We start from the raw sequence: 21857 nt of genomic DNA, 5'->3' as shown, positions 1-21857 counted from the left end.
CTAGTTTTGACACCTACGACCCTGTCTAGGCCTCCTGCTCAGAACACCAGTCCTTCAGGCCCGGGCCCTACCTTGCTGTCCTAAGTTGTCACCTCAGACTTGAATGCCCTGCTCTTGAACTGAAGCCTGGAGGTGGGTGCACCGCTGCCTCTCCGATGTCCTCGCTGCTCACTGACTGCCTCTGGCTCTCACACTAGTATCCCAGACCCCTCTCGCTAAGTGTGGGTTTCATCTGATGAGTCCGGACCCCCAGATCCCTGCTGCATTAGAGAAAACCCAGTTCTTCTCCTGTGTTTCTCCTTTACTCTCACACAACTTCCGCATGCACACTTCTGACACCAAATGTGTGGGGTTATTCTCCCATCAAGCAATTCTCTGACACCAGCTGGGTGTCCTATACTTTAATTCAATTCTGACACTGTCTACCCGGAGAGAGCACCAGTTCCCACAGGTTAAGAGCTCAGTCCCATGAGACTGCCCCCCACTTCAGATGCCAATTGCAAGTAGTAGGTCTCCAGGTCACCCCCACTTCTGTCCAATTTGGCTATAAATCAGAGGTTCCCACCACCCCCTCCTCTAATTCAACTGATTTGCTAGAACAGCTCACAGAACTCAGGGGAAAACTTATGTTTACCAGTTTATTAAAGGATCTGATAAAGGATACAGATGAAGAGCCAGATGAAGAGATACATAGGATGAGGTCTGGGAGGGTCCAAAGTGCAGGAGCTTCTGTCCCTGTGGAGTTGGGGTCCATCACCCTCCTGGTGTGAATGTTCTCACCAGCCTGGAAGCTCACTGAACTCCCTACCCTTGGGATTTTGTGGAGGCTTTCTCACATAGGCATGAGCAATTATTAACTCCACTTCCAGCCCCTCTCCCCTCATGGTGGGGGGTGGAGGGGGGCAGTGCACCTGCAAGCTTCTAATCGTAGCTTGGTTTTTCTGGTGACCAGCCCTCATTAGAACAAGAGTCGCTCCTAGTGCTCTTATCACTTAGGAAATTACAAGGGTCTTCAGAGTTCTGTGTCAGACACCAGGGCAGAGACCAATGTATACACTTCTTACTATTTACACCTGCTCAGTTTTCTATTGCCAGACTAGATTGCTGAGGATGAGCCAGAAAAATACATGCTGCTTACTATTAGAAAAACCTTTGGACTCAGCTCCAACCCTTTTCCCTGGACTCACCTTGCTTCCTATAATTGGCCTTCCAAGAGTGAGGAGTCAATCCAAAAGAAGTTGCCTTGGTCCAATTATTAAGCACAATTCTTTTCGTTTAATGCTTCTCTAAAAGCTCCATGTCCTGCTGGAGTGGCAGCCCCCTTCCCATTTCCTAGATCAGTGGTATCCAAACTGTGGCCTGTGGAGCTCTGCTCTGTGAAAACTTGTCAAGTGGTACATGGACACACATCATTATAAGGGTATTCATTTCCAGATCCTCAACTTTTATAGGTGCTTTTTCCTAAAATCAATTTGCCTGAGGATGTGCCTGCATTTATGTCAGATGTTCTCCCATCTCATAAACTTTCCCCATTCCATATCTTACTGTGGTGCTTTGCAAGGGGTAAAAACAACAACAAAAAGGTACTACAAAATATTGATTTGGGGACTTCCCCGGTGGTGCAGTGGTTAAGAATCCACTTGCCAATGCAGGGGGCACAGGTTCAATCCCTGGTCTGGCAAGATCCCACATGCCGCGGAGCAACTAAGCCCGTGCTCCACAACTACTGAGCCTGCGGTCTAAAGCCTGAGTGCCACAACTACTGAAGCCCGCGTGCCTAGAGCCCGTGCTCCGCAACAAGAGAAGCCACTGCAATGAGAAGACCATGCACTGCAACGACGAGCAGCCCCTGCTTGCTACAGCTACAGAAAGCCCGTGCGCAGCAAGGAAGACACAATGCCACCAAAAATAAGTTTAAAAATTAAAAATTAAAAAAAATATTGATTTGGTGGAAACGTTTGTATCAAGATATAATTGATGTCTTAGCTCCAGGTGTACTACATCATGATTCAACACTTGAATATATTGTGAAATGATCACCACAAGTCTAGTTATCATCCATCACCACACAGAGCTACAGTTTTTTTCCCCTTGGGATGAGAATACTGCATCATTACATCCCCAGGACTCATTTATTTTATAACTGAAAGTTTGTACCTTTTTGACTACCTTCACCCATTTCACTTACCCTCCATCCCCTTAAGGGATTTCCCCCTTCCCCCTTAGGGGGAAACTCTAATGGTTACTAAGGCAAGTTAACCCACAGATCTTTCTGGCCTTCTTTATATTATAAGTATTCCTGATAAGGGAGAAGAAACAAGGATATTTTGGCTCCTCTTAAGAGGTTTTCAATTCTATAAGGTAGAAATGGGGGTGCATATATCTTTTCTAATTAATGTTTTTGTTTTCTTCAGCAAAATACCGAGGGGTGAAATTGCTGCATCATATGGTAGTTTTATTTTTTATTTTTTGAGGAAACTTCATACTGTTTTCCATAGTGGCTGCACCAATTTACATTCCCACCAAAAGCGCAAGAGGGTTGTGCATCCTCGCCAACACTTGTTATTTGTTGTCTTTTTGATAATAGCCATTCTGACAGGTGTGAGGTGATATCTCATATGGTATTGAGCTCTTAACCACACCTAATAATCCAACTTACAAGATGCATTTCATTTTATTTTTACAATATTCTTCAAAATGCTTATTAATATTTATTTATTTGAATGGAAAAATGAAGTAAAATGTTTTCTGACAGAAGGTAAATCTAATTTCTCTAATTCATTTGACAACAGGACTTTGACCAGGCTACGTGGTGGTCTTCTTCTATAAAAATCTGCCGCTCTAAGATTCAGAGAAAAATATATATAAGCATGTGATGAGATAAAAGTACTATTATAAAAAAAATTGTATTAACAAAAGATATACTGAATTGAAAACATTAAAAAATTTCCGTTCCCGGGCTTCCCTGGTGGCGCAGTGGTTGAGAATCTGCCTGCCAATGCAGGGGACACGGGTTCGAGCCCTGGTCTGGGAAGATCTCACATGCCGCGGAGCAACTAGGCCCGTGAGCCACAACTTCTGAGCCTGCGCGTCTGGAGCCTGTGCTCCGCAACAAGAGAGGCCGCAATAGTAAGAGGCCCGCGCATCGCGATGAAGAGTGGCCCCCGCTTGCCACAACTAGAGAAAGCCCTCGCACAGAAACGAAGACCCAACACAGCCAAAAATAATAAAATAATAAATAAATAATAAATAAATTTAAAAAAAAATTTCCGTTCCCAATTCTTTTTTTAGTATATAGGGTTAAACAAAGTGCCTTTCAGTGAAAGAATAACAGATAAAAATAATAGTCATATAATACGTTTTTGTATACTTTCCAGAAATTGAGAAAATAAATTACTTTAATAAATGTGTAAAAATTCCTTTCACAAGTTAGGTGGTTTCCAATATTTTGCTTTCAATAGAACCGATGGAGACATAATAGAACTTGTCAGCAAGACATCAAAAATAATACTGGGTGATAGACAACTATAATTCATATAGCATAAAAATTTACCATTTTAAAGTGTACAATTCAGTGGCTTTTAGAATATCCACAAATTTGTGCAATCACTGTGATAATCAATTTTTTAATGTATTTCTTTTTAAAAATTTATTTATTTATTTATTTTTGGCTGCTTTAGGTCTATGTTGCTGCGCGTGGGCTTTCTCTAGTTGCGGCGACCGGGGGCTACTCTTTGTTGCGGTGCACGGGCTTCTCATTGTGGTGGCTTCTATTGTCACGGAGCATGGGCTCTAGGCGCACGGGCTTCAGTAGTTGTGGCACATGGGCTCAGTAGTTGTGGCTCGTAGGCTCTAGAGTGTAAGCTCAGTAGTTGTGGCACATGGGCTTAGATGCTCCGCAGCATGTGGGATCTTCCCGGACCAGGGATCAAACCCGTGTCCCCTGCATTGGCAGGCGGATTCTTAACCACTGCGCCACCAGGGAAGTCCGATAATCAATTTTACAACATTTTTATTATCTGAAAAAGAAATCCTGCACATTCCTTAGCAATCAAAATCGGCCCCTCTTACTCCCCCCTCTGCCCCATGCTACTAGCAACAGCTAATCTGCTTTCTGTGCCTGTAGATTTGCCTACTCTGGACATTTCATATAAATGGAATCTTACAATATGTGATCCTTTATGATTAGCTTCTTTCACTTAGCATAAGGTTTTCAAGGTTCATCCGGATTGTAGCATGTATTAGTATGTCATTTCTTTTTTTTTGTGGAATATCCCATTGTATGGATACACCACCTTTTACCCATTTATCAGTCGATGAACATTTGGATCATTTCCACATTTTGGCTATTCGAATAATGCTCTATGAATATCCATGTCAAGTTTTTGTGTAGATCTAAGTTTTCCTTTCTCTTGGGTATATAGCTAGAAGTGGAATTTCTGGGTCATATGGTAGCCATGTTTAACAGTTTGAGGAAATGTGAGACTATTTCCTAGAAGGCTGTGCCATTTTACAATCTCCCCAGCAGTGTGTGGGGAGGTTTCAACCTCTCCACATCTTTTTCAACATTTGTTATTATCTGTATTCTATTTTAGCCATCCTAATAGTTGTAAATTGGTATCTCATTGTGGTTTTGATTTGCATTTCCTTGATGATTAATGATGTTGAGCATCTTTTTATGTGCTTATTGGTCATGCATATATATTCTTTGGGGGAATGTCTATTCAGATTTTTTGCCAATTTAAAAATTGGTTTATTTGTCTTTTTACTGTTGAATTGTAAGAGTTATTTATATATTCTAGATATGAGTCCCTTATCAGATATATGATTTGCAAAAATTTTCTCTTGACAATGTGATTTTTGACATGTAACTCAGAAAGAATTCAAAGAGCTGAGTAGCGCTGATATAACAAGACTCGTTCCACTCACATATATTGGGTTGGCCAAAAAGTTCCTTTGGTTTTTAAGTAAAAATAAAAGACACATTTTTCATTTTCACCAAGAACTTTATTGAACAACATATTCACCCTTTTGTTCCACTACCTTCTGCCATTTTTCAGGCAACTTCACAATCCCATCTTGCCAAAACTTTTTATCTGTTTGAGCAAAGAACTGTTCCAGGTGCTTTTACAGTCTTCCAGGGAATTGAAATTTTTTCCATTAAGAGAATTCTGTAAAGACCGAAATAAATGGAAATCCGAAGGTGCAATGTCTGGTGAATACGGTGGATGAATCACAACTTCCCAGCCAAGCTCTAACAGTTTTTGCCTGGTCATCAAAGAAACGTGCAGTCTTGCGGTATCCTGATGGAAGATTATGCGTTTTCTGTTGACTGATTCTGGATGCTTTTTGTTGGGTGTTGCTTTCAGGTGGTCTAACTGGGAGCAGTACTTGTTGGAATTAATCATTTGGTTTTCCGGAAGGAGCTCATAATAGAGGACTCCCTTCCAATCCCACCATATACACAACATCACCTTCTTTGGATGAAGACTGGCCTTTGGTGTGGTTGGTGGTGGTTCATTTCACTTGCTCCAAGATCTCTTCTGTTCCACATTATTGTACAGTATCCACTTTTCATTGCCCGTCACAATTTGTTTTAAAAAACGGAACGTTTTCATTACATTTAAGTAGAGATTCGCTGGCGGAAATACAGTCAAGGAGGTTTTTTTCGCTTATGTGGAACCCAAACATCAAAGTGATGAACTTAACCAAGCTGGTGCAAATGATTTTCAACACTTGATTTGGGTATTTTGAGTATGTCGTCTATCTCCTGCATGGTATAATGTTGATTGTTCTCAGTTAATGTCTCGGTTTGATCGCCATCAACTTCAACTGGTCTACCTAACTGTTGAGCATCGTCCAGCGAGAAATCTCCAGCATGAAACTTTGCAAACCACTTCTGACATGTTTGGTCAGTCACAGCACCTTCTCCATACACTGCACAAATCTTTTTTACCTTTCTTGAAATAATAAAGCATAATTGGCTGAAAATGTTGCTTTTTTTCTTTCATCTTCAATATTAAAATGGCTACACAAAAATTCACCAATTTTGATGTTTTTTTAAAATGCACACTGATATGACAGCTGTCACACACAATCTAACAAAATTGTTTTGAATGAAGTTAAAGACAACAAAGTGCTACTAGAGCCATCTTATGGAAAAAACAAACGAACATATTGGCCAACCCAATATTTATATAAATGAGATTTCTTAGCCCTTATATTTACAAGATAAAATATAGGAATAGAATTCATCCTGAATCCTCTTAATTCTAGCAGTAAATCATTATTTATCCTTAGATACAGGGGAATGTAAAAACGTACCCTTGTTCATCTTGAAGAATACTTTTCATTAAACATTTCTAGTTAAAAATTTACTTTTTATGTTTAATAATTTTTATATACATTTCCAATATACTTATGTTGTTTTGACCTATTGTGTACTAACAATTGTAAGGATCAGTTAATGTAGAAGAAACTTTTAAAAATCAGAGCTTTATGGCTTTAGTATATTAAGTAAATCGTAGAATTTAAATATATATACATTTTTTTTGTTTGTTTCAGATAGTATTACAGGGAAATCAATAAAAGATCATCAAGCGTAAACTATTTACAACAAATGTTAATATTTACAAGATGCTAGAACTCAGACTTTTTGGAAAATTTAAATTTATATACTGAAATTCTTCAAAATTCTTTAAGGTGGAATATGAACAAAGGAGTTTGAGAATCATTTTTCTAGCAGTAGTCTACTTCTTTCTGTCTTTAATCTCCATTAGAATGCCCTTTCCTGAGGGTGGGGAATTGCAGCTGAGCGGTCTTAGATTTCCTGACAGTTAGCAAGAGTTCCCAACCTGGGTCTCTGATACTTGTGTGCCTTGTGAAATTGCACGTAAAATTGCACGTAAAATATAAGTGTACATATACATACACTCCCCCACTCCAGCTGATCTGTAATATTCAACTGATTTTTCATAAGGTCTGCGACCTAAAAAGTTTAAGAACTACTGTAACTACTATCTTCCTCTCACCTGCCTATTAGTACACCTCGTTTATCTCATGCTAGGCCTTTCTCTTGGGTACCAATTAATCACTTGTTGCCTTTACCATACCGCTATTATCATCTGCCTGCCGGATATCGTCTGCAGTTTTGTGTCTTCTCCCAAGGATCACCCGATCCCAGGAATTAGGACAAGTTCCAGATACCAGTCTTTCCATTATGCTCTAGTGGAACAGAGTTAAACAAATCCTGAATGGCCTCTCTTTCTATTCATTTATTTAAAGAATACTTAACAACATGCCTCCTGATGTGCCAGGTACTATTCTAAAGTCTAGGAATACAACGATGAACAGGCAGACAGGTCTCTCCTCTCCCAGCGTTTCTCTTCTGGAAGAGGAAGACTAAGAACTAAATAAGAAACACACAAGATTATTTTGGGCAGAAGTAAGTACTGTGAAGAAAATAAACCCGGGTGATATGACAATGAGTGTTATGAAGAAGTAGGGTTCAGTTGGGAGGTTAGGACTTTTTAAGGAGCTAACATGGGAGCTGAAGCCTGAGTGGTGAGAAGAAAGTAGCCGAGAGGTGAACACAGTTGGTGCAAAGGCCACCAGCAGGAAGGAGGTTGGTGTTTCTGGGGAATTTCCAAGCCAGGGTTTGGAAAGTTCTGAGCATAAGAGGTGAGGTTGGAGAGGCATTTCATCCCGAGTGCAACAGTAAGCCAATGATGTGTTTTAAGCAGAGGAGGAACTGATCTGTTTTATATTTTAAAACAAAATCCTTCTGGCTACTTTGATAAAAATGGATTGTATGGGTTCAAGAGAAGAAATAGAGAAAGCAGTTAGGCTACCATGGTAGTAGAGGCCAGAGATTATGGTGACTTGGACTGGGGTGGAGATGATATAAATGGGAAAATTCAAGATATACTTTGGAGGTGGAGCTGATAGGACTTCTAAATGGTCTGGATAGAATTGTGAGGAAAAGAGAAGAGTCAAGGATGACTCCTAGGAAGTTTGTTTTGAACAACTGGGTGAATGATGCAGTAGATTTAAAGATACTATTTGGGAATGTTTGGAACACCTATTAAACAGTTAAGTGACAAAGTGGAGTAGCTTTAGATACATGAGCCTGGAGTTCAGAAATGTGGTCAGGGTAGAGATTATTATGGGAGTCAGGAGCTTATTATGGATGGTATTTAAAACCACTGTGGCAGGCTGAATAATGTCCCCCTGAATACGTCCATGTCCTAATTCCTGGAATCTTAAAGAACCTACTGTGTATGAAGGCACTTAAAATCTGTCACTTGTAAGCCTCACAATAACCCAAGGTAGGTGTTATTATCCACCACTTGGCAGATGGGGAACTGGAGGCTCAGAGAAGTGGAATGCCCTGTTCTAGGCTGCAAAGCTGGAAAATACCTCAACCTCCCTTTCAAGGGCCTTACAGAATTTCTATGAAGGTGGGAAGTGGTAAAGAGCTGCACTGTGCTTTGAGACAGGTCCAGCCTACCTACCGCCTCGGCTGCCCAAAAACCTGCCTTATAAAATGCATTTCTACAAGGCCTGCCCCATTCTTTGTCTAGCTCTGGCATATTATTTTTCTCACCTTCAGAGCCCTTGCCAGCCCAATTACACCACAGAGACCATGACCACTCCTCAGCTAGCTTGTTAACTGTGGAAGGGCTAGTGGGGTTATCACATAACCAACTACCCCGCATGCCAGGCCCTTTGCCAGTCACCTAACATGCATTCACAAATCACAAATTACTCTATCCATCGTCTCTGGAGCAATCTAGAAAGGAAGGATTACTGGGGAATGGGAAGAAGTCAGGACCAGGAGCAGGGGCGCCTGAGTTCAAGTCTGGGGGTGCTATAGCCCTAACTTGAAGCTAAAGTAATCCTGGTCTAGTAACTTAACCATCTAAGAAAACGAGGAAGTTAACACTACAGATCATCTCTAACCTTCTTCAAGGATGCTTGCATGACAGCTTTTCTTCTTTCCCCACTCCTGGAGCTCCACTATTATGTGCAGTGGCAGGGCCGTAGCGACTGTCTGCTCTGCGACGGCTGCCCTTCAGTTCCCTGCCGTAGAGGCCAGACCCAGCCGTGACTCGGCCAATCGCCCGGGAGGCCGCGGAGCCCCTCAAGCCAGGAGCGGTGAGAGGTGGACGATAGGTCATTTCAGGACAAGGGAGCGAAGGCTCGGAAAAACTACAACTCCCAGAAGCCCATGTGGGTGCCAATCGGAGGCCTGGGGCTGGTGCGTGTTGGGAGCAGTAAACCACGCTTCATTGCAAGGCCGCGCTGGACAGGTAACTCGAGCGCATGCCCAGTCACGTCCCCACTAGCTCAGCTTCTTCCTGCGGGATACTTCTCTTTCCGGCCTCGCCCAGCGCGCTTTTCCCCGCCCCACCTCCGCCCCCTTTTCAGGGATTTCGGAGTGGGCGGGGCCACTGGCAAGCGCGTTCCCAGGAATGTGTACGCGCGCGTTCACGGGAGATTAAAGAGGGAGGGGACTAAATACTGGGTGTGGAAGGTGGCGAGGAGGCCGCAGATCATGGAAGGCGCATGCGTTCTAGAGGCGGTGCCGCGCGGCTTCGGGAATGGCGGAGGGGCGGGGTGGAAATGGGCTCGTGGCCTGACGCATGCGCATTGGGCCGCCAGCGCCCCGCCTCCTTTTTCAGTTTCCCCTCCTCCTCAACCACCCTTCCGGAAGTGCAGCCGCCCTCGCGCCCACCAGCGGCCACCCCCTGCGGCAGGCCCCGCCCCCGCCTGCCCCGCCCCCCCCGGCTCTCCGCCCCCTCCTCCGGTGGTGCCGGGTTGCAGCGCCGGTCGTGGAGGTTTCGGTGCCCGAAGCCGGGAGCGCGGAGTCGTTCCCGGGAGCGCCGGCCAGGCTATGATCGCGGGTCCCCGGCGGCCCGCTCCGGCCAACCAGAGTCCCCGTCTCAGCTTGTGCCCGTGCCCGAGCGGTCTCCTCAGGCCGGCCCCGCGGCGCAGTTGGCGGCGGCGCCCGCAGTGCGCCCCCTCCTCCGATGGCGGCAGAGATCCAGCCCAAGCCGCTGACCCGCAAGCCGATCCTGCTGCAGCGGGTCGAGGGGTCTCAGGAGGTGGTGAATATGGCCGTGATCGTGCCCAAGGAGGAGGGCGTCATCAGTGTCTCGGAGGACAGGTACGAACCGCTGCCCCTCGGCCGCGAGGAGGGGCGGGACGGGCCGGCGGTCCCAGAGCCCGCTTCAGGGGCTGTGCCTCCACGTCGGCGCGAGTGTAGAGCGCTCTCCCAAGTTGTTATTATAATGCGCATCCTGGTGGTGCCGGTGTCCAGCTGCGCGTCGCCGCCGCTGCGTGGCTCCGGGAAGCGGAGCCCGGACCGCGGCGTTCTGTCTGGCCTTGCCCGGGTGGCGCCTGCCGGGGCCAGGGTGGCCCTTGAACTAACGGTGCACCGGCCACTGGACCTTGGTCCAGCTCCGAGGACAGGAAGGGGAGAGGGTGGAGCTGCCCGGCCCTGCAGGTGTGTGCGTGGGGAGGATGCTCCGAGCCGCTTCTGAGATAACTAAGAGGTTTTGAGAACTCTGGTATAGTTAGTTCTTAAGGCTCCAGACCCAGGAAAGCAAATGCCACTCCCTTCTCCCAGACACTCCCACCGAATCCAGATCTCCCAGACATCTTACACTGAATTCAATGAATATTGCAAGTTGTGAAGAGTATTAGGGCTTCTGCCCAGGAGAGGTGACTTCTCTGCTTTGCCCCCCTTATCTCTTCAAGCTCAAGGGGAAGCTCCTAGAACTTTCAAGGGACCACTGCTGCAAATAGCTCTTGAGTTCCTTCCCTTTGCTTGCGTCCTTTCTTTTTGCCTAATTTTGCTTAATTTGCAGAAGTAGAACTAGTTGTTCTGCCTTTAGTATCCTCCCTTGTTTTTCAGACAGTGCGTTTTTTGCTTTAACTTAATGTCCTTTAATATGCAGAAATTATGCAGATGAAGCTAATTTCCAGAGGAATGATGCTTTAATATAGTAGTTATGGTTTTGATCTGGAATTGTTGCTTTTATAATATCAACTAGTATTCTAAAAAATATCACATTATAGAGGTATATGTCAAGGAGCTTTTAACCTTAAAATAGTAGTTACGTTTTCTTAATGTAAGTTCAAATTATGCTGAGGTAGAAAATATTTTTTTTGGTGACTTGTAAAATTTCAGGCAAAGGTAAAGCAACAAAGTGTTCATACTGTCTTTATAGTCATTTCAGTGCTTTGCATACAGTGTGGCTTCAAAAAATATGCCTGATAGGTCTATTCATATCATAGGTTCTTCAGTATAACTAGGATGACGATATTAATGACATATTTTTGTCTACGTCATACTCCATACAAATGGCCAAATGGTGCCTGATTCACTTCCTGTGCAGATTCAAGGGAAAACATTGTAAACATACACCAATGGCAAGCAGTCTGCCAAGAACAGAAGAAATTCATGGCTGCAGTGGAATACATGGATGTAGAAACCATTTGAAATTCACGAAGAAGCCTTATGAGTGTTTAACTTTTCCATGGAGGCAAAATTCTACAAAACAGTTTGCTTCTGGGCCTAGAAATTCTTTGTCACAGTATCGTGTTTTAAAAAGAATATATTGATAGACATCACTTTCCTTGTCTGTAACTACTGGAGATGAAACTGCTCAGCCGAACTGCGGTAGGAAATTCATAAGTAAGTTTGTTGAATCAAGTAAGAGAGTCAGAAAGGTAGTTAAGCCTAAGCTCCTTTAATAATTAGTTTTGAAACTTTTTGCTTTGGTTGACGCTTTGGGAGTAGAGGTTAGTTTTCATAGTTTTTTTTTTTCCTGAGTGTTCAAAGGGATCTTAGAGGTTATTTGCTGTAACGGCTTCATTTTACGGATGAGAAAATTAGGCCAGAGAATTTACCTGCCCAAATTCATGTAGCTAGTGGCCGAGCCGGGCCTGGCTCCTGTCTTCTGATTTCCATTTCACTGTATTTATCCTGAAGGAAACAGCTTTAGTCGGGGTGCATTTCAGAGTATTTGAAGAAGCTGAAGTCGCGTATATGACAGAGAGTGAAGATAAGTTTCATTTGATTATGGGACAACAGAAATGCAATGTTTAGCTATTTATTAAGCTTAATTTTCACTTTCCCAGTTTACAGTGTAAGTAATAGAAGATATTTTATTATGCAGTTGCTGTTAAATAAGTAAGGCTAGGATTTATTCTTTACATTTATTTTTATTATTACTCAAGTTGACCAGTCTGTGTTTCTGTAGGTCATATAGTCACATGTGACAAGAGCTTTGTTATTTAGAGCTCAGTGTCGATTATGGTTTCCATTAAAAGAGAACTGATCTGTATTCTTGCTTTTCAAAATCCAGTGTCACTGTCAGTTGACATAATGATAAAGATATAAAGAGAGAATATTGATTTTCATCAAAACCTACCAAGCCATTTCCATCAACCACTTCAGTTAGAAACTAGTAGTTTTCATTCCTGAACCGTAAGGTTAAGCCACAAAATATTGTCCCATTCCTGAATGGCAGTGTCCCGTAAGTTCTTTTGAAACCTTGGTTTTCCTTTTTGACCTCTGATTCCCAATAGCCTTTGAAAACGCGTAACATTTTCCATCTATAACAGTGTCATAGGTACTTGTTATCCATTTATCTTCTTCTCCATGAATTCCCTAAGATGCTATGTGCGTCTTACTCATTGTAATAGCTGTAGGGCCTAGTATGGTGGCTGGCACACAGTAGGCCCTCAATAAACATTTGTTGTGTTGGTGACTGGTCTTGTTCCTGAAAGCACAGCATCTTAACTGTTGTAGACATTTCATTGATATTTGTTTGAATGAACTTTATGACAACCTGTGAAAGTTCTATTGGACAAATGTACGGAAAAGGATTGGACTGGATGGCCTTTAAAGGTGCCTTAAAACTTTGAAAGTCAATGCATTGCTTCATTCATTCTGTCAACCAACATTTGGGTCCCTACTGTGTTCCAAGCACATGTGTACACTTCATTGGTGAAAATGACAAGGTCCTTTCAAGATGCTCACAATTTATTTGGGGGGGGGGGCAGATTTTAGAAGAAAATAAAACCACAAACTCTAAGATTTAATATTGAAAAGAGAATTTTTAGATGAGGAAGAGTAGCTGGATTCCACAGCCATTGTGGTTCCCTAAATTTTACTTACCTTTGGAGGATTCTTTCACTTGGACTACCATTTTCACCCTATGGCTGCCATTAGTCGTGGGCTGGTGATATTCTAATCTTCAGGCCCAAGAGTGGCTAAAAACCCTTACCCTCAGTTCATCTGAGCACAGTTAAGACAGCCTGGAACTTTACTGGATACCAAGGGAGACAATATAAGGAAATAGAAGAAATATAAAAATGGGAGTTCCCTGGTGGTCTAGTGGTTAGTGGTTAGGGCTCGGCACTTTCACTGGTTCAGTCCCTGGTTGGGGAACTCCCGTAAGCCTTGCCTCACAGCCAAAAAAAAAAAGAAAAGGAAGAAGAAATATAAAAACGCTCTGACTTACAAGTATAGATTTCTGGTGCTATGATAAAATGGAATTTGTTCTCAGAACTCACTGTCTTTATCTGAGTCTGTCTTTGCTTTGGTTGTAGCTGGATTCTGTCTCCAAAGGATATGCCCAACTTTGGTACATTGGGTTCCTCATTTCCCAGCTTCCACCTGGACTGTCTCTTCTGAGTGACTGCCATTTTAACATTCCTTGCTTAGGAGTTTCCTCACAGACATCTTGGCTCTATTTTGGTCAAGATCGATCTCTAGCCTGCAGTTTACCAGGGTAGCTGGTGAGCTACCTGCAGCTCCCTTGTCCAGTGGCAGCCTCTTCAAGTGTTGAAAGCCAGAAGAGACTGATCCAGGTGGGAGCCAGCCCTGTCCAGACGTTTTAACTTTGTAAGTTCTTTATATGCATATCTTAACACAACTCAACAATCTTAGCATTCATACAGAGAGTTTCTCTAGGTAATTACTATTAGACAGTTATAGAAAATTGTTCCTTCACCAGGAGTAAAAGGGGGTCAGATTTTTATCTCACATAAGGAGATGTGTTGAAGACAGGTACAAACACCATCCACTGGGGTCGTCGAGGCATCTCCTCTGCTTGCGGTGGTTAGAGAAGAGACCAAGGAGCTCTCCTCCAGGTGGGTCTTGCGGGATGAGTAGGAGTTCATGTGAGAAAGCTAGGGTGTCGGAAGGGGCATTCTAGCTAGAGGGGGAAGAGAAAACTCCTGGTGCACTGAGAAGCACTAGAACGAACTGGTTAAGAATGCACTCAGGAGCCAGGCAGCTTGAATTCAGAACTCAGCTCTGAGTGTCACACTTGGAGGAATCTGGAAAATTGGTGTCTCCACAGGAGTAATTGTGATAGTGAACATTCCCAAAACCTCTGAGTGCAAGAATTTGGAATTCTCTTGGGAGATAAAAAAGAGCTGAGGGTGTGGTGGGAGGGTGTTGTGGAGGAGACCGTGGGGGGGGGGGGCCTGCAGGGGGGAAGGTAATGGGAAGGGACTGCGGAGTTTGCTTTTTCGGTTTTGGCCGCGCCTCGCATTTTACCGTTTCTTAGTTCCCCAACCAGGAATCGAACCCGCGTCCCCTGCGCTGGAAGCACAGAGTCTTAACCACTGGACCGCCAGGGAAGTCCCGGTGAGGGACTGTGGAGAACTGCCACCTTATATTTGACTTCATTCGGGACCAATTTAGGCAACATTGTTATCTGTGTTCTCTGTAGGCCCTAAGGGCACATAGGACCATGCAGTGGGTAATAGGGGGTCCCATTTTTGTCTCAGTATACGGTCTGACCTCCAGTGCCTAGCACAGAGGAGGCAGCCCATATATATATGTTCATTGAATGAATTAAGCAATGGCTGATCTATCAGCTGTTTGGAATGGAATGGGCCTGAGGAGGTTGTGAGTTTCTTAGAGCAAAGGTTTAAGTTGAACCTGAGAGAAGCTTAGCACCTTACTTTGGGCCAGGGTAGTGTTACAACAAGGGATAGGGGTGGGAAGCGGTTGGAATGAGAGAGTGGTTGGGTTTTTAAAAATCTTTAAGGCTTTTTTTCCCCAACTCTGATTTTTTTTTTTTTTGGAATATTTATTTATTTATTTTGGCTGCACCAGGTCTTAGTTTCGGCACGTGGGATCTTCGTTGCGGCAGGTTTTAGTTGTGGCATGTGGGATCTTTTTCAGTTGCGGCAGGCGGGCTTCTTAGTTGTGGCATGCAGGTGGGATCTAGTTCCCCAACCAGGGATTGAACCTGGGTCCCCTCCTGCATTGGGAGCATGGAGTCTTACCCACTGGACCACCAGGGAGGTCCCTTTTCCCAACTCTGAACCACTCTAAGAGTCACTACTTGACTATTTCTTCTTCTTCTTTTTTTTTTATTGGAGTAATAATTTTTATTGGAATATGGTCGATTTACAGTGTTGTGTTAGTTTCTGCTGTACAGCAAAGTGAATCAGTTATACATATACATATAGCCACTCTTTTTTAGATTCTTTTCCCATATAGGTCATTACAGAGTATTGAGTAGAGTTCTCTGTGCTATACAGTAAGTTCTTATTAGTTAGCTCTTTTAATAAATATAGTAATGTGTATATATCAATCCCAGTCTCCCAATTTATCCCTCCCCTTCCCCTTGGTAACCATAAGTTTGTTTTCTACGTCTGTGATTCTGTTTCTGTTTTGTAAATAGGTTCATTTATGACTATTTCTTGAAAAGATATATTAAAATATCATTTATAAATCCTCATACTATTGGCTCATACCATTGATTCTTTTCACTGTGGAATCGCACTATCTTGGTTCTCTGGTTGACACCATTAGTTTCACTAAATACTTAGACCTTGGATCAGTTCAGTTGAGCTCATGGAGTTTTATGTACCATGCATTTTATAACACTTGCATCAAAATATTTTTTAAATGCAAATCAAAGTTTTTCCCAATGTGCAAGCATAGTTCTGAAAGTTGAGGACTTCCTAGAGTGATGGTGTGAGGTCCCTGAAGTTGACAAAGTTAGAAGCCATCTGAACTATTTTTTGAGTGTGTCAAGTCTCTATTTAATGGCATAAAATTAATAAACTTTCAACTATGCACTAGAGATTCATCACTTGGAAGTAGTAATTGCTGGTTTCAAGGTTCCAAAATGGGAATTTGCCCCATATGATTTTGAAAATTAGACCTTTACCCTGAATTCAGAGCATGAGGCAGTCTTCATGTCAGCAAATCTGTCTGGAAACAGGCTGCCTCTGGGTCTCTAAAGGTCAGAATACAAATTGACTTTTTAAGAAAAAAAATCACTATGGGAAAGCTGTTTAAGGAGGTTCGCTAGAGGGGCTTAGCTTCTAGTGACCCCAAAGCTCCTGATGGTTCGGTATTTCCTACTTAATTTATGTAGTTAAACCAGATTCTATCTAGGACCTCAAAGATCTTAACGCTCCTGACGCTCCTGAAGTGAGGGACTCTCAGATTTTGAAATCCTGAGCAGGATCCTGTCACAGGACAGTAGTAGCCATAAGAGACTAAAGAGAGTTGATCTTTTTCTAAGCAAACAAAATCAAAACTTTAAAAATGGAAATACTATTTTTTCCTTGCACAGCATCTTTCCCTGGCTCTGTTTTCAGTTTGAATTTGCCTTTGAGAGGGAGAGATTTTCTGTTTCTTGTTGAGAGCCGACTGGATGTCCTTACAAAGTAACAAACAGCTTTGGGGAAATTAAAACAGTACCATTTAGAAATCAATAAGTAAATGGTGATTTAAGACAAAATAAGTAGTGATCTCTTGATATCTGTAACACTAAACTAAGTTATATTCATTGTATACGTACCATCAAGCCAAGCTTTTTTTCTCAATTACAGTATCAGAATGGAAGGAATTCAAAAGCAGGCAGCACTCGTTTATTTTTATGTGAATAGGTCTCCCGAGGAGAGTGCCACAATTAACCTAGAAATTCCCTAATGCAGAAAAAATAACTTCCCTCGTGCAACTTCAGTAAGCAGTCTCATTAACTTTTTTTTTTTTTTTTTAAGGGCTGGGGTCCTCCCCATCCAAATGCTTCATTTAGTCATTAGTCTGAAAAATTGATTCAGAGATGTAAGTAACAAATAAGACCAAAAAAGAAAAAATAGTCATCCTACTTGTCTCTTGGCAGGGAGTGCTGCTTTGTGCTCTCATGTGCCTTTAATTTAAGGAATCTTGGAAAAGAACTGGACTGGGAGGCTGATCTCCGCTCAACCCTGCATTGACCTTGGGCATTGGGCATTTCATCGCTGTAAACCTCGGTTTCTCCCTCTGGCTGAGGAGAGTGCAGGATTTCCTAGCTGTGACTCTGGCACTGTGATGTACCCACATAAGGACTAGATAAGTGTAAAGTCTCTGCAGACCCATCATCCTACACCTGGAGCTGAAGAAAGTGTGCAGAGGGGGCAAAAAAGTGGCATGCGCTCTGTGAGGTGATGTAAAACGATGCTTTCCAGAGCCTTTGGATGACAGCGGTTCTTTATTCCTGGATGAAATATTAAAGAGGCGTTTGTTTTGTATTGGTGCCTAACACCTAGTTGAACTGGGTTCACTACATTCTTATCTCCAGATGAATCCTTTAGTTTCAAACACTAAGCAGTTTAGCTCTGGGTGGTTTTCTGGGCCTTAAATCAGGGCCTGGATCGTCTAGAGTAATGCTTTTGAAACTTTTTTGACCATAAATCATAGTAAGAAATATATTTAGATTTGCTACCCAAGACTCATGTACACTGACACATAACACACATATGTAACTGAAACAGAAGTTTTATTAAATGGTATCCTTTTAATGTGACATGGATACTGATATTTTCTGTTTTGTTGTAGCCATAAAATCCTAACTATGACTCATGCAAATGATTTCATGACCCGTAATGGGTTGAAAACCACAGTTTTGAAATACAGTGCCTTAGAGAAGCCGTTGAAGTTTTGTACCCTCTTTTTCTCTCTATGTAGTTTTGGTTTTCTAGGAGATGGAACTACAGTTCAACTCAGGGACCTGTACCCACCAGCCTACCCTACCCCTGGCCTGTCTTGCTTTTCTGAATTTCCATAGATTAGAGAATTGGCCTAGTCTCATTGGAAGCCTAGGTGTCAGAAGATAACTATTCTAAGCCCTTTCAGCCCAGAGCCGGAGAGAGTTCAGAAGAAACCAGGAGTGGAGCAAAAACAGCTGTTTAAGTGGCTGTATTTTGGCTTCCTGTGATGTGTTCATTTATTACTGAGTTAGGACTCAGAAATGATACATCTCATCTAAGTTATGAATGTCAAGTGCTAACCTCTCTATATGACTGTGCTTTTCTTTTTAGCTGGGTGGATTTACCTATAATGTGGAGCTATTTGGGGATTTTATGTATTTTCTATTAGTTATTAAATTTTTAACCTCAGTTTCTAAGGATCAATTTATATTTTAAGTAATCATAATAATAATCCCTCTGGAGTGTGTTTACATTTTAAATAAAGATAATATAACCATAATAAAGAATAATTGCTCATAAATCTTTAGCACAATGACTGTATTTTATGTATTTCCTTCTAGCAGTTTTTTTTAATGCAACTTTCAAAAATATGACTGTAATCATACACTATTATGTTCTTGCCCTCACTTAAAATTGTGCCACCAGCTACCTAGTCTTTAATTATCATTTTAAGTGGCTGTATATTTTTCTTTTCCTTCAGTTTTCACCCATATTTATTTAATGCTTGTACTATATGAATTTGGCCCTGGAACTCCCATCATGCATAAGATACCCTGCTCTCAAGGTACTGGTAATCTGTTAGGTACAGCAGCATCATTTATCTGTCACCTACTGTTGGCTATTTATTTTCGCTTTTGTAAATGTTATGATGAACAACATTGTTGTGCATATAGGTTTTTTTTGTTTTGTTTTTTTCTCCAGATTTTGGATTATTTCTTTAGGAAAAATTGTAAGAAGATTGCCATATTGCTTTCCAAAAGGCTTGTGCCACTTTATAATATTTACAGCGACATATGTAGTATTAGTTTTGCCACATCTGACCAGCCATGGATATTATCATTTATAATTTTTTCTGGGGGAGAGGGATAAATTGGGAGATGGGGATTGACATATACCACACTACTATATATAAAATAGATAACTAATAAGAACCTACTGTATAGTACAGAGAACTCTACTTAATACTCTGTAATGACCTATATGGGAAAAGAATCTAAAAAAGAGTGGCTATATGTATATGTATAAGTGATTCACTTTGCTGTACAGCAGAAACTAACACAACATTGTAAATCAACTATACTCCAATAAAAATTAATAAAAAATAAATTTTTTTCTTGATAGATTGTAGTACTTCATTGATGTTTAATTTGTATGTTTTGGCTGACTTGTGAGTGTTTTTCTGTTTGCTTGTTTACTTGTTATTTTTTCCTTTTGTGAATTGTCTGTTCCTGTCCTCTGTTTCTCTATTGAAGTCTCCTGGTTCTTCTGAACGATATTTTGTAAATATATATTCTATAAATATAGTAAGGATATTAATCATGTGTCTCTTATGTATCCAGATATGTCTTATACTCCATTGTTTGCCTTTTTATTTTTTATATAGAAAATGTTTACTATTTGGTTTAACCATCTGTCCTTTTTTATAATTGAAATTTCTTCCATTATTCCTAATTTTTGAAAGTAATTCTTTACCCAGAGATTCATTGAATATTCATTTTTCTTTTATCCTAGTTATATAATTTGGTAAAAAAATAACTTTTTACTTTATTTTGAAATGTATTTCATTGGATGGTGTAAATTGAGGAATGTAATGGTGTTTCTAAAAGTTGTGGTTATTCAGCATCATTTATTGAATGGTGCTTATGCTTTCTTTTATATTTATTTGTGAAACTACCTTATAGTCTCATAAACAAGGCCTACTATGGGCTGTGTTGTATTTTGAGGATCTCTGCTTTTAATACCTGCCCTATACTTCTTAAAAAATTTTTTTTCTTTTCTTTCTTTTCTTTAAAATTGAAATACAGTTGATGTACAGTATTATGTTAGTTTCAGGTGTATTACGTAGTGAATTGACATTTGCATATATTACAAAATTACCACCATGCTATGTCTAGTAACCATCTGTCCCCATACAAAGTTATTACAGTATTATTGACCATATGTCTTATGTTGTGTGTTACGTCCCCATGGTTATTTTATAACTGGAGGTTTGTGTCAATCTCCTTTACCTATTCTACCTCCCCACCCCCTTACACTTTTAATTATTGTAGCTAATGTGTTGTTCTTGATTGTTTGCCATTGTGTATCTATAATAATAGCTGGACTCTCTCTAGCCGGGTCAGCAAATTAATGGGAAAGGAATCATTTGGCTCTAAATGATTGGCTGTTTCCCAAACTTCAGGATTTCAGAGTCTCAGTTTCTTTATCTATAAATTGGGAATAATGATTCCTCCCAGGATTGTTTGGAGGTTTACATGAGATGATATTCCTGTAGCACGTGGCATTGTACTTGGAGCATAGATGGTGCTCAGTACAAGTTAGTTTTATTTTTTGTTTATGGTACCACCATGCCTGTTGCTGTGGTTCCATTAAGGCTTCACTATTTTAAGAATCACCTTGGATACACAAAAGTGGGGCTATTGAATTTTTGTTTGCTTGTTTCATATAGTTCTGAGTCCCTTTATCTCTTCTCTAGATGTACCAAGGTGGGGTTACTCTGTCATCTTTTTACTGCCGCTTCCCAAACTTGTTATGTGAAAGCCAGGGGTCAGGGGAGGTATGTGGCTGGTGGGTTCTGTGTTCTCTTTTGCAGCCTTTTCTCTCTCTCCATTTGCCATCTTGTCCTGAAATGATGAGTTCATTGTCCCTGCTGGTCTCCTGAAGGGCAAGGGCTGTGTATCCTGTGTCTTCCATGGGGAATACATTGAGGTAGGGATGAAATTTTAATTACCCCAGTTTAGCTGCCGTCCACTGGAAGACTGGGCATTATAAACCAGCAGCTAGTGGGCTGAGGTCCACCCGCAAACAGATTTTGTCTGTACACAATGTTTTTAGAAGTTTGTATTAGTAGCCAAGTTTTTAAAATCTGGATTTCACATAAAAGTCTGGCTTGTTGGCTTCTCTTGACAACTGGGGAGATGTAGCTGGGCCAGGCCGCGAGTTCCCCTGCTGTGGGTCCCTTGATCTGCCCACTTCGCCTAAGGTCATCTGAGTGAGGCCATGAGAGGCCACGCCCATGCGCCCCTGCCGCCTGCTGGTGGGAACACGGCACAGTAGCCAGAGAGCTTTCCTGTTTTCCTCTGAATCTGAAAGGTATTTTCCCTTTTATGGAGTCAGTGGTTAGAGGTTTCTTGGTATTTGGAAGAAGAAGAAGAAGGAGAAGTTGAAAGATAACCAGAATGCCTATATTTTTAAAAAGTTAGGTGGAGGTGGAGGGAGGAAATTAAGACACCTTTCATAAGAGATCCTGATGTTGTACACACAGTAAATAAATGTATAAATAAAGGTGGGTATTGGTAAATTAGGCGTGGCATCTAGCCTGCCCCTCTCTGGACGCCGTGTAACAGTGATTGGGGCCAGGGATCCAAGTCCCAGAAGCCTGGGTTAGACTCTTGGCTCTGCCATCTCCGAGCTGTGTGATCTTAATCACTTCTTCAAAACCTGCCCAGCTGTAAAATGGGAGTTCAGACAGTACCTGCCTCATAGTGTTATTATGAGGGTTAAACGAATAAAGTGCTGGGTCCCAGCCATTCCTCCAGGAATATTAGGGTTTTTGCTGCCCTTCCTCCAAACTAGTTTCCTAATTATTTAATAACTCTCTTTTCTCTCTAACTCTTCTT

The 21857-nt window shown here is 41.7% G+C and overlaps 1 protein-coding gene and 1 long non-coding RNA gene across 7 annotated transcripts in view; one reads left to right on the top strand and one right to left on the bottom strand.

Annotated features, from left to right (window-relative positions):
• The window catches only part of LOC137751967 (uncharacterized), a 49529-nt gene extending 40217 nt beyond the window's left edge, over positions 1-9312 (bottom strand). For both annotated transcript variants that reach the window (XR_011071006.1, XR_011071007.1), the window contains exon 1: positions 8962-9312. This is a non-coding gene — a long non-coding RNA (uncharacterized lncRNA). The remainder of the gene's footprint in view (positions 1-8961) is intronic.
• A 500-nt stretch (positions 9313-9812) lies between these two features.
• The window catches only part of WDFY2 (WD repeat and FYVE domain containing 2), a 171802-nt gene continuing 159757 nt past the window's right edge, over positions 9813-21857 (top strand). For all 5 annotated transcript variants that reach the window (XM_068526395.1, XM_068526398.1, XM_068526399.1 and 2 more), the window contains exon 1: positions 9813-10168. In XM_068526395.1, coding sequence (XP_068382496.1) covers positions 10032-10168 — 137 coding nt within the window. In that variant the 5' untranslated portion in view covers positions 9813-10031. The remainder of the gene's footprint in view (positions 10169-21857) is intronic.

Source organism: Eschrichtius robustus, chromosome 18 (assembly GCF_028021215.1).
Source record: "Eschrichtius robustus isolate mEscRob2 chromosome 18, mEscRob2.pri, whole genome shotgun sequence".
Classification (NCBI taxonomy): Eukaryota; Metazoa; Chordata; class Mammalia; order Artiodactyla; family Eschrichtiidae; genus Eschrichtius; species Eschrichtius robustus.
Note: the sequence above shows the minus strand (reverse complement) of the source record. Positions and strands in the feature narration are given on the sequence as shown.